Consider the following 26,493-nt stretch of genomic DNA (forward strand, 5'->3'; position numbering starts at 1 on the left):
TGGCTCAAATGACAGTCTTTATTAATATAGAAGCAGTAATGGTAAACTTGTTCATGACTTCTGTATTTTGCCATATTTTTTGTTGAATAAATAAAAGTAAAATCCTGTTTTGAGACTTGGGGGGTCTATTCATTGTCCCTTAATTTCTACAGAAGTAGGTGAAAATTAACATTTCACCTACTTTGGTAGAAATGTAATATCGGGGCCATTCCTTAAAGGTAATGCAAAATATATCACAGATATTTCCTGCTTATCTTTCAGTCCCAGGCCGGGATGTACTAAGGTTGCGGTGACCATTCCGCCAGTCACTGCAACCTTACTAATCACGTATGTACTAACATATGCGATTAGTATCGCAAAAGACAGCTCTTACGATAAGAGCTGCCCTTTTACGAAGCCGCCGTCGCCAGGTGGCGGGGGTCTCCGTGGGACCCCTCCCCCTCTGAGCCCCAGGGGCTTTCTGCTGGTCACCTGTGCAGGAAGCCCCGGGCTCCTCCTTCTTCTCCCTACACCCGGAAGATTAGGAGGAGGCGGAGGACCCAGAAGGAGCGTGGGCAGGAGACCATGGAGAGCAGGTGAGTGGAGGCCAGCGCTGGGCGACGGCAGGGTGGCGAAATGTCGGGAGCAGGGTGCGGTACAAAGCCCATAGGCTTCTATAGGGTAACGCCAGGTTTTTCTGGCATTACCCTCTGCACCGGGGTTAAAAGTGCGGCCGGGGCTTAGTACATATGGAAATGCGGTAAAAACCCCGAAAGCAGAGTTTTTACAGCATTTTTCCTTTAGTACATCCCGGCCCCAATCTGGCCTGCTGTCACCATACACTAGTATGGGGACATAAATTCATCAAGCTACGGAAATACAAAGTTATCAGGGCTTGACAGCAGGAACCTTAGCAGTCTTCATGTGGCGCCGCTTTCTGGACCACACTCCTTCCCTATTCGAAGGAGTCCTGGGTAACGATAAGGGATACTTTCGGATCCCTCCACCCCTGTTCTGCTCCTTGTGCCAGATTTTGGGTGGACGAGTGAACCCAAGTTCATGCATGCACACTAGCACTGCTGAGTCAGACTCGGCAGCACTAAGGATCCGGGGACAGCGGATTTCAGATCAGCTGTCTCCGCACCGGTACAATGTTGAATTGCTCCAGTGATTTTGTTATTCACCGCTGCTACTCGCAGCAAGTTAGACACTTAATTATTGAGAGCTGCCTGGCCCTAGTTAATGAATAGGTCCCTTGATGAGGACTAGATAATCATTAATTATGTCCAGAATGGAAAAAAACTGATTTGAAAGGTCATGTACTTATTCATATGAAATTTCAAATTGAATTTCATCATAGTATAGAAATATTTCCTTCTAGCCATATCTGAATCTACCGACCGTATAATAATGTTAAGGTCTTTAGATTTAAGTAACAGTTGTTTGTTTTTAAGCAGCTAGATACCCTCACAGAGTAAAACATATAGTGTTATTTTCATAGCACAATTAAATATTTTGTTTGCAACAGCTTCCAGCATGTGATGTAGTTATAAATGTAGGTTTATGGTATGCGTAGTTTGTTTTTTTGACTTAAGTGCACACATATACCTTGAATGTACTGCGTTTTCCTCTTTTTATATATTATTAAATGGCCATATTACTATAGACAAACTCTCCCCGAAATAACACACAATACAGAGATGCTTGCATACAGCGATGGAAGCTTGAACACACTTGTGAGCACAAAACACAACAGGGTAATAAAAGTAACAGCATTTAAAATATGTAAAATCTGTACAAAATTACAGATGGCATTGTACACAAATGTTCTGCCGGTCAGGGACCTGACTGTAACCAAGTGGCCAAGGAGTCAGTCAAGGAGTGAGAGGTAGGGCAATATTCACAGGGATTCATTGCATAAGCCTCCTCATAGAGAAATAAAATGAGAGACTTACTGTACTACAGAAAAGTAATCAAGTAAAACATGATCTATTGTGTAAAAGTAAGAGGACCCAATAACTCATGGTCACAGTACTTTGCAGTACCCACTGATCCTAACCATTGGTTTCCTACAGTAATCCTTCTTGTAGTTCATATCCGAAAGGATGAAGGCATGTTATTATGGAAGCAGCAAGTATTTCACAATGTCCAGCTGGCGTAACTGAAAGGAAAAAGAGGAGGTTAAGTGCTGGCTCGTGGTGTTCTACATCCACCAACCCGCTGGCCACGGTGTATCTTCATGTGTTTGGACAGATGGTCACTACGGGCAAACTTCTTGTCGCACACAATGCACTGGTATGGTTTCACCCCAGAATGAGATCTTTTGTGACGGGAAAGCTCATCAGACCGAGAAAACCTGCAGAGGATGCAAAATGTAAGAAAGATCAAAATTCCACTTTCTGCTGACCTATAGCTAGAAAAAGTACCTAGAATTTCATGTAAAGCATTAGTGTAGTGTAATTATTAAATGTATGCCCTTTTTCCTGGGCTGCACTACTTTTTATCTCTATATTAAAAGCACAGTTGTGGGGACAGGGGATCTCTAGACATGGATGAACTAGTATGTCCACGGACAATCACCTCCTCCTAGCTACACTACACCAATCACGCTTCACATTCAGACACGCCTCCATATTGCCATCACGCAACCATCTTTGTACTGCAGAACTGGTAGCAATACATCCTTAGCACTCCTCTACTCAAGATCCATTTCAAGTTCTTATCTTTGTACCTACTGCTCATATGGGGTGTACAGGGCGGGAATAAGGGCCACATGGGCATAGGGCTGAAAATGTTTATCAAATTCAAATAATTGGTTATGATCGTTGTACAATTATCTGACGATCTAATCGTCTATGTCTGATGATGTGTTTCCACGACGCTACTTTGCGTCGCTCAATCCGATGCAATACTGCGTATTCACAACACACATTCACTGATGCACATAACGCACACACATATAAAGGAATGTATACTTATATACACTGATGCTTATATGCGTATGCACATACTCACACATGGACGCTCATTTGTATAAAGTTGCTATTTCAATAGACAGATGCACATATGCAAGATGGTTCCCACACATTATAGTCAATAACCAGTGCTATTAAAGGTATTTTTAACTAATAATTATGATATAATATGCACTTAAATTAGATGTAAGGTTTAGAGCATAGTGGACATGTCATGTTTGGTATCATACTAAATTCCTGTTTATTTGCAGACTCCCGTTCCTATCTGCAAAGGAGTCGCATCTTGCGTCCGCTAGTTATGGATGATAGGGAGTTATTGCATTGAATGTTAGTAACTATATGCAGTGCTGTAGCAGCTAGTATTAACCAGTTGTTTGGCGGGAAACTACACAAAGAGACCGTTGGAGAACTGAGACATGCCCCTGATGACACCGTATGAATCAACCAATGACCAGATTATCCTGAAGCAAGAACCAATGGAAACCTGTAAACTAGTTTTTTGTTAACGTAGAACTCTAAAGGTATATAAGCGGAGACCCGACCCCAGTGTACAGACATCCTCTTTGATGATCACAGACTTCTGGATTGATGACTGTATACTGGGACCAGTGCGCATGTGTATGTATCGGCTTGGACTATTATTGATTGCTTTGTACTATAATTGTTAAATCTTTCACAATGTTACTTTCTTTACATAAATAACTTTTTGTGCTTTGGAAACACACGATTGGACTGGAAGAAATTCTTAAGCAACTTGCAACGCTAAATAGTGACTAGTGACTATTAGGAATCAATATGTTCAAGGGCCTATACTAATAGGGAGAGATGCTGTAGCCAATGGTGTGTGGGTGTGACCAGAGCCAAGTACATGTGTACACCCTATTCACTGCCAGCCCCACATCATTTTGCTTTAACCTAAATGTTATATATGAAAATAATGAGGAGCGATAGATAGCAATGGTGAAATGCAGGTAGGTTGTGATTTAGAACTTCAATATGCTCATCATGTGACTTGCAATAGAATGGTCAGTTATCAACTGTATCTGTTAATATGCCTACTGAACTTGTAATTTAAGCTTATTATACATAGATACCACCCCCTCCCCGCCTCCGCTGGGAAAGAGGCTGTAGATAGGAAGATCAAATGCATGCCGAATGTGATTTTTCACTTCAGTATACTGATCATGTGACTTGTTACATCATAAACAGCCTTTGTTATGTCACTCAGCTTTGGTAGAAAGGTCACCATTTTGTAGAGAACTGTCAGTTATCAACTGTATCGTCTGATATGACATTTCACAATGTAAGGTATGCTTATTTTTAAGCAAAATGTTATATATGAAAATAACGTTCAATGGTAAAATGCTGGTTGGATGAGATTTATAACTATAATAGGTTGATCATGTGACTTGCTATAGAACTAGAAGACATCAACTATCTGTTAATGTTTCTACTGACAGGGCGAGTTTAAGGGCACATTGTCCTGGGGCCGAAAATGTTCAAGGGCCTATACTGAGATTTTGGCTGTGTGACCAGCTAGGCAGCTGGTCATTATCACACTGATGAGCCTATTTTTCTATGGAGGCCTGGAGCTGTAGCTCTATCCGCCCTATTGTTAATCTGGCTCTGCATATACTGTTTAGATATCTGGCTACGTGGGTGCTGACATGGACTGTGTATAGCTGAGAGTATGAAGTACTGGTTGGGTATCTGTGTGCACGCGCTGGGACTGGCTGGTTATAGCCGAGTGTATCATATACACGACCGTTCAAAAGTTTGGGGTCACCCAGACAATTTTGTGTATTACATGAAAACTGACTTATTTATCAAATGAGTTGCAAAATGAATAGAACATATGGTCAAGACATTGGCAAGGTTAGAAATAATGATTTTTATTTGAAATAATAATTTTGTCCTTCAAACTTTGCTTTCGTCAAAGAATGCTCCTTTTGCAGCAATTACAGCATTGCAGACCTTTGGCATTCTAGCTGTTAATTTGTTGAGGTAATCTGAGGAAATTTCACCCCACGCTTCCTGAAGCACCTCCCACAAGTTGGATTGACTTGATGGGCACTTCCTGCGTACCATACGGTCAAGCTTCTCCCACAACAACTCAATGGGGTTGAGATCTGTTGACTGCGCTGGCCACTCCATTACAGACAGAATACCAACTGCCTGCTTCTTCACTAAATAGTTCTTGCATAATTTGGAGATGTGCTTTGGGTCATTGTCCTGTTGGAGGAGGAAATTGGCTCCAATCAAGCGCTGTCCACAGGGTATGGCATGGCGTTGTAAAATGGAGTGATAGCCTTCCTTATTCAAAATCCCTTTTACCTTGTACAAATCTCCCACTTTACCAGCACCAAAGCAGCCCCAGACCATCACATTACCTCCACCATGCTTGACAGATGGCATCAGGCACTCTTCCAGCATCTTTTCACTTGTTCTGCATCTCACAAATGTTCTTCTGTGTGATCCAAACACTTCAAACTTCAATTCATCTGTCCATAACACTTTTTTCCAATCTTCCTCTGTCCAATGTGTGTTCTTTTGCCCATATTAATCTTTTCCTTTTATTGGCCAGTCTCAGAAATGGCATCCCGGAGTCGCCTCTTCACTGTAGACGTTGACACTGGAGTTTAGCGGATACCATTTAATGAAGCTGCCAGTTGAGGACTTGTGAGGAGTCTATTTCTCAAACTAGAGACTCTAATGCACTTGTCTTCTTGCATAGTTGTGCACCAGGGCCTCCCACTTCTCTTTCTACTCTGGTTAGAGCCTGTTTGTGCTGTTCTCTGAAGGGAGTAGTACACACCGTTGTAGGAAATGTTCAGTTTCTTGGCAATTTCTCAAATGGAATAGCCTTCATTTCTAAGAACAAGAATAGATTGTCGAGTTTCACATGAAAGTTCTCTTTTTCTGGCCATTTGGAGAGTATAATCAAACCCACAAATGTGATGCTCCAGATACTCAACTAGCTCAAACGAAGGCCTGTTTTATAGCTTCTCTAATGAGCAAACCCGTTGTCAGCTGTGCTAACATAATTGCACAAGGGTTTTCAAATCATCCATTAGTCTAACGTGCTTAGCAAACACAATGTACCATTAGAGCACTGGAGTGATGGTTGCTGGCAATGGGCCTCTATACACCTATGTAGATATTCCTTTAAAAACCAGACGTTTGCAGCTAGTATAGTAATTTACCACATTAACAATGTATGGAGTGTATTTCTGATTAATTTAATATCATCTTCATTGAAAAAAAACAGTGCTTTTCTTTCAAAAATAAGGAAATTTCTAAGGTGACCCCAAACTTTTGAACGGTAGTGTACTAGTTGGGTATCTGGCCAAGTGGGTGCAGGCAGTGAGTGAGTGTATAGCTAAGTGTATTATATGCCATATACAGGGGTATTCAATATGGGTGCGATAACATCGTTTTTGCGTTAATATCGCAATTATGACGTCATTATCGCAGGTTTTACTTTTACACCCTATTCAATTTCAAAGACTTATCGCAGTTTTGACAAGTCTTTGATAAAAAACGGTGATAAGTTTTCACCATTGAATAGGTGTCGAAAAAAAGTGCAGAATTGGGGTTTAGGGGTGCAGGCTTAAAAAAAAATAGCTTGCACCCCTGAGAATGACATTTAAAAAAGAAAGGTGTCAAAAAAAGTAAAAAAAAAAAAAAAATAGGGACACCCCAAAAAATTAACTTAAAAATTGGGGTGAACAAGAAAAAAAAAAATGGGAAAAATTGTTAAACAATAGGAAAATAGGTTCAGGGCAATTCTGCATGTATGTGGCAGGTGTTTTGAAGAATAGAATTATAGCGGCAGGTGCACAAATGCAGAATTTAAAAAAAATTACTTTAGGGACACCAAAATATGCTAGTACCCATTTTCATGTACCCCAAATTTGATGGGACCACTTAAAAAAACGAAAAAAATAACCTAAGTGCTCTTCTGCATCACTTCTTCAATGTTGGGAAAAAAACACCTGCTGCGGCTATTTAAATCCCCGACTTTCAATTAAAGGCTAAAACGGGGGTACCCATAGTGTTCCCCCATGTTTTTACAACTTTAGGGGGGTCTTACAATTATTTTAAGGAAAAATTCGTAACTTTACGCAAATCCAACTTCGGAGTTTCCCGTTTTCGTTAATTTTATATTGAATACGGGGATAAGCGGGAGCGCGCACCAGACTTTAACGCAGAAAAAAACTCTGATATGAAAAGTTAACTTCGACAGTGAAGTTAACATTTCATATTGAATACCCCTGATAGTGTATATACATAGCAGTTCTATACTTGGAAAAATAAAATAAGAAATCAGAGATATAGACATTCAAATGGGATTATCAGTGCCATTTCCCTGCATTAGTTTTAAAGGCACAATGATCCCTATGGCTACATGCATTTTCAAATAATTCTCATGCCCACTTATACGCAAACACAATACATGAACGAGCCATGAAAAGCATCAATATGTTTTCATCAAGAAGCAGGGGGCATATTTATTAAAGTGCAGGATATAGAAGTGGAGTTGTTGCCCATAGTAACCAATCAGATTCTACTTATTTATCTAGCACCTTCAGATAATAGCTAGAATCTGATCGGTTGCTATGGGCAACAACTCCATTTTTAAAAACCTGCACTTTAGTAAATATACCCCTAGATCTTACATGTCACCCTCATATGTGTTGCTTTTACAGTCTCTCTGAAATGCTTTTTCAACAGTATGCAAGTATGGTGCAGGATGTTCGGTGATCGATAGCAATGGCAAAATGCATGCTGGAGGTGATTTTTCACCTCAGTATACTGACCATGTGACTTATTACATCATAAGCAGCCTTTGTGATGTCATTCAGCTTTGGTAGAAAAGTCACTATTTTCAGTGCCAGGCTAAGGGCAACATAGGCCTGAGGCCGAAAATGTTCAAGGGCCTATGCTGAGAAGAGGAAGTGCTGTAATCAGTGCTGTGTGGGGCTGTGCCCAGAGCCAAGTTTATTTGTGTACACCCTATTCACTATCAGCCCAACTGTCTCCCTAAATACTTAAAAATAGAATAAAATGCATCTTTTTGTGAGAAAACTAGAAAAACTATTTTAATACTAGAATTTGTGGCTGACTGTGTGACCAGCTAGGCAGCTGGTCATCCTCATGCTGAGGATGAGTCTATTTTTCTGTGGAGGCCTGGAGCTGTAGCGACATCTGCCCCATTGTTAATGTGGCCCTGGGGGCAAATAATGCAGATAAAAAGTTTTTTGTACAAATGGATATTTTATTTAGATTTTTTTCTTGTAACACCAAAGTTAAATACATCTATAATGGGATATAAAAAAAATAATAATTTTATAATGAATAAAAGCAGCCATATATAATAATAATAATAATAATAATAAAAAAATGACATATGCATTAGTTATGGAGAAAAGTTACATATGCCAGTGGTTCCCAAACTTTTTTGGATCACGGCGCTCTAGAGTATCAGCATTTTTTTTTTTCACGGCACCCCTACGCCAAAAGTTTCTTATTGTGAAATCAACTGTGCTCATCTGTCATTCGTAGGTTCAGTTATGTGGCCTTAGGTTCAGTTATGTGGTGGAGGATGGGGTTAAGCTTCTGTTTGCGCACATATTTTATGATTGGCAGCCACCAGCTCGGGTTTTGTCCATCACATGGACCATAAATAATATGAGATATGGTAAGAACTTACCCTTGTTATCTCTATTTCTACGAAGTCCATAGGGTTCCACAGGATACCTTGGGGTATAGGTGTGACGTCAGTCGCTGGGCACCATAGAGTTAAGCTTTTCAGCCTCCCAGGATGCACTAGGGTCCCCCTCCTATACCCCGCCCCCGAGCCAAGGCATCTCAGTTAGTTATCAAGCCATAAGCCGGAGAAGGAGAAGGAAGAGAGAGAAAAAAGATCTGGACACATACAAGAATCACATTCTCACCAGAGGGAGACGGAAAACCGGTGACCAGAGCAAAGCCCATCTGCAGCACAGGTGCGACAGGGCGGGAGTCCTGTGGAACCCTATGGACTTCGTAGAAATAGAGATAACAAGAGTAAGTTCTTACCATATCTCATATTTTCTACTTCAGGGTCCATAGGGTATCCACAGGATACCTTGGGGATGTCCCAAAGCAGTATCCTTTAAGGGTGGGGACGCTCCTGTGCAGAAAGGAGAATCCGCCGCCCGAAGGAAGCATCCTGAGAGGCGAAGGTGTCAAACCTGTAATACCTTACGAAGGTATGGACAGAGGACCACGTAGCAGCCTTGCAGATCTGAACTGCCGAGGCACCACGTCGAGCTGCCCACGAAGGACCCACAGACCTAGTGGAATGAGCCTTCAGAGAAGGTGGGACCGGTAGGCCTTCATGAAGATAAGCTTCAGAAATAGCCATACGGATCCAGGCTGCCAAAGTTTGCTTTGAAGCAGGCCAACCCTTTTTACGGAAGCCATAGAGGACAAACAAAGCGTCCGACTTCCTAAACGAAGAAGTGCGGTCAACATAAGTCCTTAAGGCCCGCACAACATCCAAAGAGGCCTCACCCACGGAAAGACCCGGTGAGTTAAAGGCCGGAACAACTATTTCCTCGTTAACATGAAACTGGGAAACAACTTTGGGAAGAAACTCGGGCCTAGTGCGGAGCACTGCCCTGTTCCCATGAAAAACCAAGAAAGGGGGTCTACAAGAAAGAGCCCCTAACTCAGAAACACGTCTGGCTGAAGCAACGGCCAGAAGGAAAACAGTCTTAGCTGTTAGCCATTTAATATCCACTGAGCCCAGTGGTTCAAACGGCGGTCCTTGGAGAGCCCTCAGGACCACAGCCAAATCCCAAGGTGCCACAGGTGGAACAAAGGGCGGCTGAATACGGAGAACACCTTGCATAAAGGTGCGCACATCCGGGATTGTAGCAATCCTACGGTGAAACCAGACAGATAGGGCCGAAACCTGTACCTTCAAAGAAGCAAGGCGAAGCCCATGATCTAGTCCCGCTTGCAGGAAGGCGAGAATCCGAGACAGACGAAACTCCCGCGGTGCATAACCTCTCGGTCGACACCACTGGAAGAACGTATGCCACACGCGATGGTATATCCTCGCGGAAGACGGTTTCCGAGCTCGTAACATGGTACACACCACAGAGCTGGAAAACCCCCGGGACCTCAGCATGGCCGTCTCAACAGCCACGCCGTCAAAGACAGCCGAGTCAGGTCAGGGTGAAGGCAAGGACCCTGAGACAGAAGGTCCGGTCGTAGCGGCAACCGCAGAGGACTGTCCACGGACAGACCCTGAAGGTCTGAGAACCAGTGCCGTCTGGGCCAAGTGGGAGCTATCAACAGGAGCGTCCCTCCTTCCTGTTTGAATTTCCGGATTACCCGTGGAAGAAGGGAGACCGGAGGGAACAGGTATGCGAACCGGAACGTCCACCGGACAGACAGAGCATCCACCAGAGACGCCCCTTCGTCTCTTGTGCGAGACCCGTACACCGGCAACTTGTTGTTGTGCCGGGACGCCATGAGGTCGATTTCTGGAAGACCCCACCTGTCCACCAGTAGTTGAAAAACGTCCGGGTGCAGGGACCATTCCCCTGGATGAACGTCCTGGCGACTTAGAAAGTCCGCCTCCCAATTTAGCACTCCCGGGATGAAGACCGCTGATATGGCCGGAAGATTGCGCTCCGCCCAAACCAGGATCCGAGAGACCTCTACGAGAGCCGCCCGACTGCGAGTTCCTCCTTGCCTGTTTATGTAGGCCACGGTGGTAGCGTTGTCCGACTGGACCTGCACCGGGTGACCCTGGAGAAACCGCTGTGCCTGCAGGAGAGCATTGAAGACCGCACGGAGTTCCAAGATATTTATTGGAAGCTCCGCTTCTGTCGGCGTCCACCTGCCCTGGAACAAGTGTGGACCCGAAACTGCTCCCCAGCCCCGAAGACTGGCGTCCGTTGTCAACAGGACCCAATTTGGAACCCAGAACGGACGTCCCTTGTTGAGGTGGGTCGTCTGTAACCACCACGCAAGGGACAGGCGAACCTCCGGGGTGAGCACAATCGTCTGGGACTTCAGAGACTGAGGCAGCCCGTTCCACTTGGACAGGATCAGGTGCTGCAGAGGTCTGGAGTGAAACTGGGCGTATTCCACCATGTCGAACACAGACAACATGGAGCCCAGTAACCTCATCGCCGAGTGTAAGGACACCCGGCGGCTGTGCAGGCAACTGCGCACCCTTGACTGTAAAGCAGAGATCTTGTCCTCCGTCACGAAGATCCTTTGCTGTCCAGAGTCCAATAAGGCTCCAAGATGCAGAATCCTCCGAGACGGGATTAGAGTGGACTTCTGCCAGTTGATTAGCCAGCCGTGCCGTTGCAGCAGTGCAATGGTCAGGTCCAAGTGGCGTAACAGGAGCTCTGGAGATCCTGCCACCAATAACAGGTCGTCCAAATACGGCAACATGCGGACTCCCTGCAGCCGCAGAGAAGCCGCCATGACCGCCATCACCTTGGTGAAAACACGTGGTGCTGTTGCCAGGCCAAAAGGTAACGCCCGAAACTGGAAGTGGTCGCTGCGGATTGCAAACCTGAGGAACTGTTGATGGCGCAAAAGAATAGGGACATGCAGGTAAGCGTCCTGTATGTCCAATGACACCATGTAGTCCCCAGGTTCCAGCGCCAGAATGATGGACCGTAGGGTCTCCATCCGAAACTTCGGGACCCGCAAAGACTTGTTGAGTGCTTTGAGGTTGAGAATCGGACGATATGACCCATTGGGTTTCTGTACCAAAAATAGATTTGAATAGAAACCCTGGCCCCTCTGGGAGAATGGAACAGGCACTATAACTCCAGCCTGGAGCATAGTGTGCAATACCTTCCGCAGCTCCGTAGCCTTGTTCCGGTCTGATGGTAGACCCGTGGTGAAGAATCGAGCCGGGGGTCTGTGCCGGAAGGAGAGGGCGTACCCGTGAGAGACCACCTCCAGAACCCAAGTGTCTGTCGTAGTGAACGACCAACACCGGGAGAACTGCAGCAGGCGGCCTCCCACCCTGGGATCCCCCAAGGGGAGACCCGGACCGTCAGGCCGCAGGCTTGTCATCTGGCTTGGGGGCCGGACGTCTGGTACTCCATGCCTGTTTCCGGGGCTTGCCCGATTTCTTAGGGCCAGCCTGTCGAGGAAACGACTGTGGTTTGGGCCTGCCCTGGGCCCTAGATGACCGAAAGGACGATGGTCCAGAACCAGAAGGAGCAGCGGCCGACGGGAGACAAGCAGATTTGGCTGCCGCCAGCGTGGCCACAATCTTATCCAGATCCGGACCGAAGAGAACTTCTCCGGTAAACGGCAACGCTTCCAGACCTTTCTTGGATCTGCGTCCGCCTTCCAGGATCGCAGCCACAAGGTGCGACGAGCAGCTACCGCTGCTGAAGAAATTCTAGACACCAGAGTACTAATGTCTAGAGCCGCCTCGTTGATGTAGGTGGCCGAATCACGGAGATTGCCAATCAACTCCGCTTGTTCGGCCGGACAGTCGGATTCAAAAGAAGCCTCTAATGAATCCGCCCAGCGCTCCATCGCTCTGGCAACCCAGCAAATGGCCATAGCCGGCCGTGCTGCCCCCCCTGCAAGGGAATAAGCGGACTTCAGGCAGATTTCTACCTTGCGGTCCGTAGCATCCTTAAGGGAGGACATGGATGGCATCGGCAATGTGGCACTACGGACAAGACGGGTCACGTGAGAATCCACCTGTGGAGGGGATTCACACTTAGCAAAATAATTATCCGCGAACGGATAAGCCACCGCCAGGCGTCTCTGCGGCTGGTATCTTTTGCCAGGTTGTTTCCACGCCTCCTCTAAATGGTCCACCAACTGACCCGAAAGAGGAAAGACTGTGGCATCGCCCTTCACATCTTTGAAAAAGGCATACTTAGATTTAGCCGCTGGGGGAACTTCGTCCTCAATCACCAAGGCTGTGCGGACCGCCCGAATAAGTCCAGGAATATATACTTTGGACTTAGCATCAGCGTCCTTAGTATGGAAAGGTTCCTGATCGTAAGGATCCAGAATCTCCCCATCATCAGACGTCCCTTCGTCATCCTCATAAGGAGCGGACAGAGACGCCACCGGCCTTTTATGAGGCCGCATCACAGACTCCCCTTGCAATACATCCGACAAGTGCTGTAAAGAACTCGTCAGGGAGTTAACCCACGCTGGCTCCTGAGAACCCGGGAGCGGGGAAATAGGGAGACTGTGGGGTACCACCAATTGTCGTGGGAACCCCTGCATGGGTGACGACACCACAGACTGCTGGGACAAACCCATCGGAGTAAACGCGGGCTGCGGAGCTAACTGGCCCACTAAAGCTGTTAACGCCTGAGCGAAACAAGCCCAGGGCGGCTCCTGTACCGGTGCTGTAACCGTAATAGGCCGCGCCATGGACAACACTGCCGGCAAAGGCCCTCCGCGCTACCCTCCCCCTCCGCTAACGGTACTTTGCACGTGGTACACTGTAGCCGGAGGGGAAAATCACTTTCAGACATGATGGCACCACGTATGTGACCTCTCTCACCAATTAAGTATTAAATAGGCGAGAGACCACCCTGCAGCACCGCACCGCAAGGGCTTTAGCAGAAAGAACAGGGACAGTAATAAAGCTGACAGTTTAGTGAAGAATAGTTACAGGCAGCGCTAGCACAGTCACATACAATGCAGAGAAATAACAATTCCTGCACTAACAGCGCTGATCACTCAACTACACAGACACAGGGCCTGGTAGGACACAGCGCTGCATACACAGACCTGAGCCACAGCGGAGGAGAGGTATGCGGGGGGACCCAGACCACGATGCTTCCTTCCAGACTTCCAGCAGCGTTCACCATGCGTTGCAGAGAAGATGGCCGCCGAGGAGCAGAGAGAAGCTGGCCTGGGGGAGGAGCGCTGACACAGGACCAGTCAGCACAGTGCAGAGAGGGCTGTGTGCAGCGGGGGAGGCGCCGGCTGTGAGACAGGGAAGGCGCGCTCCCCTGGCATGCATTTAACCCCTGGGACGCCGCAGCGCTACCGCTCTGCTGCGGTCCGCTGTCCCAGGGGGTAGTGGAAGCGCAGGTTGGTCGCCTGGCTCCACGCTGCAGCCAGTCCCCAGGGAGCCCCCTGCCTGGGGACTTAGGACCATGTGATCAGCGGGGACCCACCGCGGGACCCCGCTGCTTACCTCTGTCCCCCTTGAATCCGGCCATGGTCCGGAGCATCTGGGGTCACCGCTAGCTGTGACCCCAGACGCCCACCAGCATCCCCGGATCAGTACCGGCGTTCTGGTACCGGCGGGGTGTAGGGAAGACAGCATGGACGTCAGGACTGACTGTCCATGCTGTTCATCCAGTTGTGCAGCCACAGCTGCATGAAGAATAAGCTTCAGGGGCTCTTCTAGCCCCCACTCCAACAGGTGCACCCGACTCCGGCCGGGCACCAAACTAAACTGAGGTGCCTTGGCCTGGGGGCGGGGTATAGGAGGGGGACCTAGTGCATCCTGGGAGGCTGAAAGCTTAACTCTTTGGTGCCCTGCGACTGACGTCACACCTATACCCCAAGGTATCCTGTGGATACCCTATGGACCCTGAAGTAGAAAGCGCAGGTTGGTCACCTGGCTCCACGCTGCAGCCAGTCCCCAGGGAGCCCCCTGCCTGGGGACTTAGGACCATGTGACCAGCGGGGACCCACCGCGGGACCCCGCTGCTTACCTTTGTCCCCCTTGGATCCGGCCATGGTCCGGAACATCTGGGGTCACCGCTAGCTGTGACCCCAGATGCTCACCAGCGTCCCCGGATCGGTACCGGCGTTCTGGTACCGGCGGGGGTGTAGGGAAGACAGCATGGACGTCAGGACTGACTGTTCAGGCTGTACATCCAGATGTGCAGCCACAGCTGCACTGAAGAAAGCTTCAGGGGCTCTTCTAGCCCCCACTCCGACAGGTGCACCCGACGCCGGCCGGGCACCAAACTAAACTGGGGTGCCTTGGCTCGGGGGCGGGGTATAGGAGGGGGACCCTAGTGCATCCTGGGAGGCTGAAAAGCTTAACTCTATGGTGCCCAGCGACTGACGTCACACCTATACCCCAAGGTATCCTGTGGATACCCTATGGACCCTGAAGTAGAAAATTTGATTCGGTCCTGGACCACCAACCCGTGGCACCCCTGTAGATGCCACAGCACAGGGTTGTGAACCACTAACATATGCATAAAATTGCTATATAAAATTATTTTATAAAAATTGCTGCATATTAAAAAAAATAAACAAACTATTAGGAAAGGCTTGTTTGGATGATCACTTTTGGAGAATGTACCCGTTTAGCTAATATGCAACCCCATGCCATGCAGTGTGTGTGTTATACACACAGCCATGATATATGCGCCATGAAAGTGAATGAGAAAATGATGCAATTAATACATTGTCCAGACAGTAGAATGAGGGAAAGAGAAGTTCCACAAAATATAGGATGGACACCATTCATTTTAGCAAAAAACAGAAATTGTACATAGTTTGAAACCATAACATTTCCCTCACTCCACAAATTAGCTACATTACAAACACCAATATGCTATTTCATGGATTAAGGCTGAACAAAGATTTTCCACCTATATGTTTTGAGATATTCATATGAAATCCAGCATATTACTCATTGGGGGAAATTCAATTGGTTTCACCAGTGGCTGTAACGGAAGCCCGACGGAGCAATTAAACTGTTGCTCTGCTGGAGCGCGAATGCCGCGGGTGGACACATTTCTGCTCGCACCCTCTTGAGTTGGCGAGCAGAAATGTGTGAAGTGTCCTGGTTTTGGGCACCAAACAGCCTTTTATGCACGCTAACCATGACTTAAAACCGGCTAAACCCAGTCTATATGGGCGCGAAAAGTGGCGTGATCAGGTGTGGTACAACAATTGAAATCGCCCCCATATGCTGCTGGCACAAAAAAATATCCAAAATAGTTTCCTCCTTTCCTCCACATTTGTATTAAATAATAAAAGCCTAAAGGTCTGTCATAATGAATGATTAAACGCTGGGCATTAGGGAGGCTGTGCTAGCCTAAAAAGCAAACAAACAGTCTTTAAAAAATGGGAGCGGATTCCACTTCAGACCAGAAGCAAAGGCTCCTTATCCATTTGCATTACAAACTCATGCGCTTGTGTTTTAAAGCTGGAGAGAAGCATATAAATGGCTATGTAACCTACAGTATTATTTACTATTGCCAGATAGCCACTCTGCGGTTGGGAGCTGGGACGGCTTTTTGGCACCTGCTCTATTAAATTACGTTTCCAAGTGTCCTCCACATAGGAGGCAGGAAGGCTGGTACTTTTTCAAGAAACTGGGCATGGGCAACTGTAGCCAAAACACAATTAAAATGCCCTTTATATCCACCATCATGCAGCATTAAAAGTGATGAATAATTTCCAGAGGATTATATGGAAAATAAGACAATTGCAGCGTTTAGCAAAAAATAAATAAAAAAGCGCATATATGAATTAGGATAGCATAGATAGAAGCAAAATTAATGTTGCAGACTAACTCCAGAATAAAGAAAAAAACAAAAGTTTGTACAATACAAACTTGGAAACAGACAACAAGAAAAACCCTGTTTTCGGGGTTTGGGATGGGTTGGCAGGTGGGTAATTCTCTCCTTACCTCTGCATTGCGGATTTTATCTAATGGATGAACTGCATTTTAAACAAGTAGTGTATGTGCTGATGACCATTTGGCTGGAAAATCGCACATACTGAATGAACCACAATAGTCTAACTAAATTTCCCTTTTTCATGGTGTCGAAAATAAAGAGAACTCCTGATGCATTGATGCCTGCAGAGAAAGGAGAATGCTGCGGTGATAAAAGGATAAGAACTTAGACAGTTATTGCAATCTATGTCAGTACTGGTTTTCCAGGAAACACTAATCTGGAAGCATATAGCATGCTCAGCCCAAAAACCAGTATGCTAAGCTTGAACTCATAGCATATACACATGCAATACTCCTATCTGCTCTTCTTCATTTTATCATTATTTAGCTTGAACTGAGCTGCATTTAACAATCAGTGGGGGTAACGGTTTTCTATACAGTATTGATCATACTTTATGTGTCTGCCAACAGATCACTGGGCAACCCAATTATTCACCCTGCTGGATCAAATCAAATCCACTAGATCAAATTGTGATTCTACACTAAGGGGCCACACAATATAGAACAGATGGGAAATTTGGTCAGAAATAACCGTATAGGACAATCATACGGGCATGTGTGTGTTCAGCTTTACTATGCGACCATTCCATATAGGGACTTCGAAAATAATAATATTGTATATTTAAGGTCTATTTTATTGTATCTGAAGCCAAATAGTGTTTCCTTACCTCCATCCACATTCTGGCCATGTGCAGACATAAGGCTTCTCCCCCGTGTGCCGCCGGAAGTGGGCTTTAAGATGTGAGCTTTTGGTGTACATCTTGTTACAGCCGGGATGACTACACTTGTGCACCCTGATCACAGCTGGTGCTCCCTTCTGAACTTTTTGCTGCCCTTCACTAACAAATACTCCTCCTAATGTCAATGGTCGGACAGCCACTGGCAGGGGGGCAATTCGAACATACTTTTGGTCCCCAGGTGAGGCAGGCCCTTGGACTGGGGCCAGTGCCAGGCTTTGTCCCTGTACACTGATTACTAGCTGTGTTAGGCGTACACCGCCTGTGGAGCTCTGTGGCAAAGCAGCAGCACCAGGCACAGACACAGGTTGGATCTGAAGGATGACAGGAATACTGCCCGTTGTGGAAGGTGAACTTCCGGAAGTGTCTGGTGTTAATGGTGCAGACACATTCTCACTTGGCTCAGCTGGTTCTGTTGCTGAAGTCTGTTCACTTGCCGTGCAGCCATGAAGCCATGAGCCTGGAATGGGTTGCTTCTCAACTAGTTCTTCTCTGATAAGATCCATATTGTCCTTCAAAAACTCCTCAATTTCCTCTAGTGTTGGAGAGAAGTCCCCTGAAATTTGAGCACAAAAGTCTGGGAGCTTCACATGTGCCATTGGAGTGGTTTCCTTTGGGTCCTCCACTGCCCTCACCAGTTGAGATAAAATAATACCTTCCACTTCTTTAAAGTCACCTTCGTCCTCACCCTCCTCCTGTATGGAGACAATCGTTTTATTAAGTTGTTCTGCCAGGGATGGAGAACAAGGACTGGCATCATTCTCAAGAAGTGTGAGCAGTGATATCTCCCCAGAATGTGGGACTGCCATGTTCTGTCCACAAGGAGAGGCAGCATTGGAGAGAAGATCGGAAGCACATAGTGGTTCACTGCAGTTTAACGAAACCATTTTTGTCTACTAATCTAGGATATCCGGTACCCCTTGCCAAGATGGGAGGAGCACAAAAATAAGTTATGTGGTCTTTAAGTGTTATAAGTTCAATGATCTGTAGAGAAATGAGAATTAGATTGCAAAATCAATTCAAAATGAAAAATGTGTGATGGTACATTACATAAACAACATTGTGTTTCCTCAGACTAGGGAGTATGGGCCTGATTCAGACCCACTCGCGAGCGGCTGTCCGCTCGCAAGTGGGTCGATGGTGTGCACTGCGCATGCGCGAGTCACGACGAGCGAAGGACTTTCCTTCGCTCGTAGTGTCTGATCAAAGGGGGCGTGCTGTCGATGTTGATTGACAGCACGCCCCTTTGGTGGGCGTGCCGGGGGCGTGCCTCCCAGACGGAGGCGTTCCCAAGGGAACGCCTACCGTCAGAAGCCGGCCCCACTGACATCACTAGTGATGTCAGTGGGAGTGATTTTGGCTCTGATAGAGCCAAAATCACTCCGGGCCTTGCGGTTGAGAAACTAAACCGCAGGCTTCGGCTCGCAGTGGCGATGGTCAAGACCATCGCGACCATCATCCTGCACGCTCGTATATGCTGTGGGTGGTGACCCACAGCTATACGAGCGTCCAGGAGGACGCTCCATAATTATGGAGCTGGGCCCTGATTCAGAGCGAGCGCTCTGGTCAGAGCGTCCGGCTCTGAATCAGGGCCTATATTTACTAAAGTGAGAGTTTTTAGAAGAAGTGGAGATGTTGCCCATAACAACCTATCAGATTCTAGCTATTAACATTTATCTAGCATCTTCCAGACGATAAGTAGAATCTGATTGGGCAGCACAGACGGTGTAATGGTTAGCGTTATTGCCTCACAGCACTGAGGTCATGGGTTCGATTCCCACCATGGCCCTACCTGTGTGGAGTTTGTATATTCTCCCTGTGCTTGCGTGGGTTTCCTCTGGGTACTCCGGTTTCCTCCCACACTCCAAAAATATACTGGTAGGTTAATTGGCTCCCAACACAAATTACCCCTAGTGTGTATTTGTGTGTGTGTGTACATGTGGTAGGGAATATATATAGATTGTAAGCTCCACTGGGGCACTCCAGATCTTCTCTGTAAAGCGCTGTGGAATATGTGTGCGCTATATAAATAACTGGTAATAATAATAATAATAATAATAAAAAAGTATGGTAAATTAAAAACTTAGTTACATCACTACCACTGTTCTGTCTATACAATACACTCTTGAATTAATAGTGTTCAAAACCAGATTTGCTGAGAGTGCTCATTAGAATATACTTTTATCTCATTCACTGCAAGACCGTGCAGCTGATATGAACGTGTGTCTGTGTGCAGATTCAGTGTTTGAAGAGTTACATTAGCGGATATCCTGGAACCTTCAGGAAATGGCTTATATATAAATGCTTAACAACTGAACAGTCACTTTAAATCATGTGATAAAAAGGTGTAGGTTACAGCTGGCAAAATAATAGATTAGAACAGGGGAAAGATACCTGTGGCACTACACATCCCAACATGCCCTGCCACATTTTTAGCCTGCTCTAACAGAAAAACTGTGGCAAGGCATGCTGGAATGTGTAGTTCCACAGCACTTGGAGTGCCACATTCATTAAATATGTTTTTCAAATCATGGATTCAAAAAACAACATATTTCTCTTTTTAGAGACAAACATTTGAGTCCTATATTCCAATAAACTTATTGCTAGATTTATGCTCCAGCCACATGGACGCTATACCCCAAATTAGTGGCAAAACTTTTTTTTTTTCCACTGTAAATGTGCCATTTGAGCTCAACTCAGTGGACAATCCTATTACAAAAAAGACATCATATGGTATTATATTGCTCTTTCTGGGTTGATTGCCCCCATCATGATGGTGGAGCTGAGCCCCTCCAGCAGCCTGTGCTCCATACCAGACTCATTCAGCCAGGTCTCCGCACACAAAAGCCCCGGTGGACACTGCCCGGGCTAAGAGGTAGCTGGAGCTCTACACCGAGGTGCTGAGAGACAAGCTGGGGCTGCAGCTCATGCTGGATGAGATGCCTCTGGTGACACGGCCGGAGGGTCCCAGCAGGGAGGAGGTAACTACTGTGCCCAGTACTGCCCCAACTGCTATCTACCCTAACACCCTCCCTAACCCCAGCACTGCCTGCCCCTAACCCTCTCCTTGCCCCCAGCACTGCCCCAACTGCTATCTAACCTTACCCACCTTTCCTACCCCAACTGCCACATGCTCTCATCCCCATCTACCCCCTCCCTGCCACAGCCCCCAGCTCTACTCCAACTGCTGCCTGTCCTTAACCCCCTCTACCCCAACTGCTACCAGCCTCCATCACTGCCCAAGCTGCCACCTGACCACACCCCCAGCACTGTCCCAACTGTTGCCTGCCTTCACCGTCCTCTCTGCCTCCATAACGGCACCTGTTGGCTATGTGAGATCACAGCATTGTTTTTATAAGCATTATCTCTACTAAAAATGTGTGACTTCCCATGGTGTTTGTGTAGGGCAGGTAGGATAGTCTGATGCTATGTGGAGAGGAAAATGGGAAGCTCAAAAGCATAATTTGTGATGGGACGTAGAAACAGTGGAGTAGGACCCCACTTTTTTAAAGTGAAGGGTTCCTGGGACCCACATTTTTTTGATGCAGCGCGATCACAGAAATATCAGATAAAAAACTAATCTAGAGCTAGACTTAAGCCCATTTGTGGAGCATAAAAATACAAATGTCTACACTGCATATAAGGGTCTGCATTCAGATTTATTTCACGCAAATACTAGAAATGAGGGCAGACAAGCAAGGGATGTACACATCAGTATCAGGGGCACTGAGAGGGGGGGAGGGGGGTATTAATTTCCCAGGATTGATGGAAGGGTCCGCCTCCCTGTTTTCTCTTACCTGTCACTCCTCATCCCAGAACATGCTGGCAGTGTGGGGGAGAAAGGGGAGGGAGCGATCAAACTGATCGCATCCCCCCTTGTATTTGTCCCTGGCGGAGGGGAACACGGCGTTCTACGATTATTTTTTTGTTTTGTTAAGGAGGCGTGACCACGCCTACTGCTATTAGGTCACGCCCCCAAATAATAACCGTGGCCCGGCAATCCTCACTACGGCCCTTGTCAGTATAGCGTACCTTCTAAAGATGCAACTTGATGAGACATGCTTCTTAGGAGAGTTATCTTTTGTGGGCACCTGGGCAGGAGTCAAATTATATGCCATGAGGCGGCTAACCTGCCGATTCCGATTGTGTTTGCGCATTGATGCATGCAGCTATAGGTACAACATGCATTAGCATCACAGCTATATCATGTCAAGTTGTGGCTACGGTAATTCCTATTGTCTTTGTCAAAGAAGATTCCCATTGGATTTATACATGACGTGGGGATGTTTTCATTTAATTCAGTTGAATATGGAAGATTTGACTGACAATTAACATTGAAAATACTATTTTCTTGCATATATGACACTTAATTACAATTTATATATTGTGATCAAGTAGGGCAATGCAACTTTCACATATATAAACTAGGGATGTGCAGGCTCGGATAGGTTCGAGTTTGCACGTGGAGTTCGGATTTTTCCCTCCAAAAAAACGGAACTCAGAACGAGGCAAAACGTCATCTTACATGGACGAACATCATCATTCCTGGTCTTTTGTCCAGGAATGATGATGTTCGTCCATGTAAGATGACGTTTTGCCTCGTTCTGAGTTCCGTTTTTTTGGAGGGAAAAATCCGAACTCCACGTGCAAACTCGAACCTATCCGAGCCTGCACATCCCTAATATAAACACTATTATACCACATCTGTTCAATATAATTGGGCAGAAGTATAGCATATGTACTGCTGACATTGAAATACTACTGTGTTTTAAGTTTGACATACTGTATTTCTAGATAGGCGCAAGACAAAATACACACATAGGACTGCAATTTTTGCAACAGAACTGTTACATGTATGCTCAAGAGACAAAAACACTATTCATTTTAAGATAACTCACCAAAACTAGTGATTGCTACTTTCACTAACCATTAAAAAATATGCAAACATAATTAAGAGTAAACAAACAAAGCATATATATATATTTCATTTTTTTAGACAAAGGTTGTATAATTATTACCAATTCAACATAATAGCAAATTGGCTTAAAAGATTCAAAACTCAATATGCAAACATAGCAGGGACCCGGCGGTGACCGATATCTGAAATGGGTGGGAAATTATAAATGACTGATTGGTAAGTGTGTATGTACTTACGCTGATCTATCTAATGATTACTATTGTTAGATAGGTCAGCCCCATGTGTACCCAGAAGATCTCATAACAAGGACGTGGGGTCATCATATGTTAGTGACAAAGCCGGCCCTAGCCAAATTAGTATCCTAGGCAAGATTTTGGGTTACTGAAAAAGGGGTGTGACCTCATGGAAGTGGCATGGTCTCAGTGCTGCGGCTCCTTCCCCCATTGTGCAGTCATCCCAGCCTCCCTCTCCCAGCATAGATCACAGCACAGCACCCCTCTCCCAGCAAAGATCACAGCACCCCTCTCCCAGCACAACACCCTTTACCTAGCACAAATCACCCCTCTCCCAGCACAGCACAGATCACAGTACCCTGGCCATCAAACAGCATAATGTAAGCACCCCTCACCTGACCCAGCACCCCTATCTCAGCACAGCACCCCCCCCCCCCTTTCCCTGCACTACACTCCCTCTCCCAGCACAGATCACAGCACCCAGCACCCCCCCTCTCCCAGCACCACAGCGGCATGCTGCATCCCGGTACATGCCGGCGCAGAGCCAGCTCAGCGCTAGTCACTAGCTGCCGTCCAAGTGCCCCACCCCCGCAAACCGTCGTCGGCTGTTCTGTCGCTGCCCGCTCACTGTTTGCTGCTGCTATGCCCGATAGCTCAGCTGACAGCTCCCATCGTGGACACTGTGCAACAGCACTAGCAGCTGAAAGCCCTAGATGGGCTTGGATGCCCCTAGACATTTGCTTCATTTGCCTATGCCAAGGGCCGGCTCTTACTAGTAAAAGAAAGAAGGAATCATCAGTATAGGAGTGTGTAGCCTATATTACTCCACAGGTAGCTTAGCTTTAGAACTATGGAGCAGAGGACACCATGGAAGGGAATAATCCAGGGAATTTGTCAGAGCTATTTTAGGCATCTTGGGGGTCTCCCTCACCTACTCCTGAGGCTGTGTTGGCAACCGTCATACTGGGGATTTTATTCCACTGCATCAATACAATTAAACTTTTAGAAGCTGACATTCCACTATGTAGATCTGCTATGTTGAATTTCCTGTTCCTACACATTTTAATGATACAAAAATTCATGAATTAATGTAAAAAAAGTAACACAAAATGGAAGCAAGAACTATGTACATTATTGGGAAATACTAGCAACCTGTACAAATGATGCAACTGTCAGAGCCAATGTCCTGATCACCAAACTAAAGAGCCCAGTTAGAAAATCATTGATATGGAAAGGTCTCAAATGCACCACTTGTCCCAAAGATGATTTATAGACACTGCCAATGTATTAATGAAGTTGCAAACTCAATATTGACTTATCTGAGGAATGTGCATCATCTTAATAGGTAAAAACCTTTTAGTTTATAAGTACAGTATCTGTATGTACCATTCAGTGTTTCTATCAGAGCATCCCTCTGAGCCTTCACTTGCAGCTCCCAGCTCCTTTCAGGTTTGTAAAACTTAGATAAAATACCTGCTGATATGTTGTTACAGATTGGAGTCTCATTTAATTAATTAATTTAATTTATTATGGAGATTAGGATGTGCGTCCCTTTTGAAGATAAGTGGGCTCCCGAATTCAGCCACCCAGATGTATCAGGTTTCCCATCACTGGCCATCATGTATGTACAGAGACTTTGAAAGTTTGTATGATGAACTAATTTTGGCACAGGCCATTTTCCTCTAAGACTGCCATGTTACTAGATCCAGACTAGAACCAAAGTACAGCTGCTTAATGCCCTCTCCTACAGTGTTGGGAATATTACAGGACACAGTTCAGTTCTATTAATGGGACACACCAGATAAGCAGCACTGTGTTCTTTTAGGGAACGACTAAATACATTTAGCATAAGGACAAAAAGCCTTCAGAAGCATGAAGACTCTATAAATGCACATTATGTATGAATAAAATGACTACTTCTCCGAGCAAGACATTTACGGCCCATTTATCAATTAATATTTGTGGCTTATTCCGTGAAAACACACAGGGGGGAGGGGGACTGCAAATATTTTATATATCCCGAAGGATAGCTGCTGTAATCCCTCCATTTCCGCCAGCAGCCACAACCCCCATAGGTTTTTATGGGGAATGCGGCTGCCAGCAGGAACAGAGGGTCCATCCTCGGCAATGGAGAACCCTCTACAACAGGGATGGGGAACCTCCTGCCCGGGGGCCTTATAAAGGCCCTCGGAATCATTTGGTCTGGCCCCTGGAATTTTTTTCTGGTAGCCTCTTCTGGCTAGAAGGGTGCCTAGAATGGCACACTGCAGCCAGAATCTATGCAGCAGTGCCACCTGGAGCATCCTCAGGATGCTTCAGACTCAGACACCGCTACCCTTACAGCTCCCTGGAGCATCCGGAGAATGCTCCGGGCATTGCTGTATTCACTGGAGATTGTGGAATCGTACCCTGTGCGATGTCACACGGCCTGCACCGGGCCCGAGAATAGTGTTCTATGTATCAAAATGGCCCTCAACAGAAAAAAAAGGTTCCCCACAACTGCTCTACAACAATGGCGGCCGCGCAAATGCAGTCAGCAGGACTGAGCATGCATAGAAGCTCCAGTAGCACTCCGAGTACATCGCAGGGACAGGCTCCTTTCAGAGTCACTGTCCCTGCGAGTACAGGATTAAACATGGCAATTGGAAAACCGCATTTTGCAATGTGATCTAGGGTGATTACATTGCGCCCATGTGATTTTTGATAAATGCTATCCCCCCCCCTTCTTACACTTGAAAAAGCTTCTGAAGGGTTTCATATATTAAGGGACAAGGTAAAGGTGAGACACTGGTGCTGTATCTTAACAAGCATGGATGGGTCAAAGCGGTATCAAAATTAGCATTCAAAAATAAAAATATGTAAGAAATAAAGAGGCATCAACAAGAATAGGTTTATTAAGTTTCAACAATGAATCAATGGACACAATCCCAGATCCAGTCCATAGATCATGTTCATTCTTGAAATGCTTAAACTAGACTTTTACACTAAAATACACTTGAAGTTAGTCCGCTGCAAAATAACATGAAACCCCACAGATTCTGGTTCTCTTTTTCGTATGTAGCACTAATTTCCTTCCAGAGGGGAGGCCGTCTCTCATCCTAAGCCTGGGGACATTCATAGAAAGCTTCCAGCCTGACACACCCACCTCCTCTCTTCTCGGTGACAGTGCAGCAGCAGCACAAGCGGGACAGGACTTGCAGTGCAGAAAAGCACATCGGGCCTAGATCACTCACCCCAGTCCCAACAATGAGCCGATCAACAGACACTTAATTTCCCGAACTATATTTACCATTAAAAAAAACAAAACAAAAAAAAACTTATTTTCTTACAGAGAGTGCATATGACCCCGTATTGATTATTGCGCGTTATCCCCCCTTGATGCTCGCCCAGACGTGTACGGTACACATATAAGAAGCATGCCTTAGCACGCGTTCTCATTGTACACAGACACACAGCCGTAATCCTGGGTGGGTGTCAGCGCTGCATGCACAATGTCAAAACATCAACTTTCCTCCCTCAAGTAAACTTTGCAGAGCTGCAGCGGCACACCTGTATGCATACATACCTGGATAGGCGACGTCCCTGGAAGCATGCCTAATGACAGCCGCTCAGGGGGTCGGACAGTGCGATCCCCCAGCGTTACCCGAGGGCCCGCATGGCGCTGCCGCAGCTCCCGTCTTCCATGCTGGCAGTCAGCACTCACATGACTGGGGGAGGCTCGCACATCAGGCGCCTCCTCCCATTGGTCACCAGCATGGAGGCTCGGCTAAAAATTTGCGCTCCGATTGGTCCCTGCTTTGTGACGTTACCGGAGAAGGCAGACAGGCAGTGGATTGCCTGCTATGCTGCATGGCATGTATGTGCATTGATGTTCCCATGTGCTGCTGCCGTACTATCGGCTCTCACTCTGCTCCGTGTATACGCTGCT

General features: G+C 46.2%; 1 protein-coding gene across 1 annotated transcript; it reads right to left on the minus strand.

Annotated features, from left to right (window-relative positions):
* Positions 1-26,267, minus strand: LOC148516767 (Krueppel-like factor 15). The gene is made up of 3 exons (XM_088479621.1): positions 26,131-26,267; positions 17,346-18,398; positions 1-2,335 (listed from the first exon to the last, which is right to left on the minus strand). Exons 2-3 carry the CDS (start codon positions 18,299-18,301, stop codon positions 2,161-2,163), a joined length of 1,131 nt encoding a protein of 376 aa, XP_088335747.1. The 5' UTR covers positions 18,302-18,398; positions 26,131-26,267; the 3' UTR covers positions 1-2,160.
* Between the last annotated feature and the right edge of the window lie 226 nt (positions 26,268-26,493).

The sequence above is a fragment of the Taudactylus pleione genome, unplaced genomic scaffold (assembly GCF_031769625.1).
Source record: "Taudactylus pleione unplaced genomic scaffold, aTauple2 ptg000242l, whole genome shotgun sequence".
NCBI classification, from domain to species: domain Eukaryota; kingdom Metazoa; phylum Chordata; class Amphibia; order Anura; family Myobatrachidae; genus Taudactylus; species Taudactylus pleione.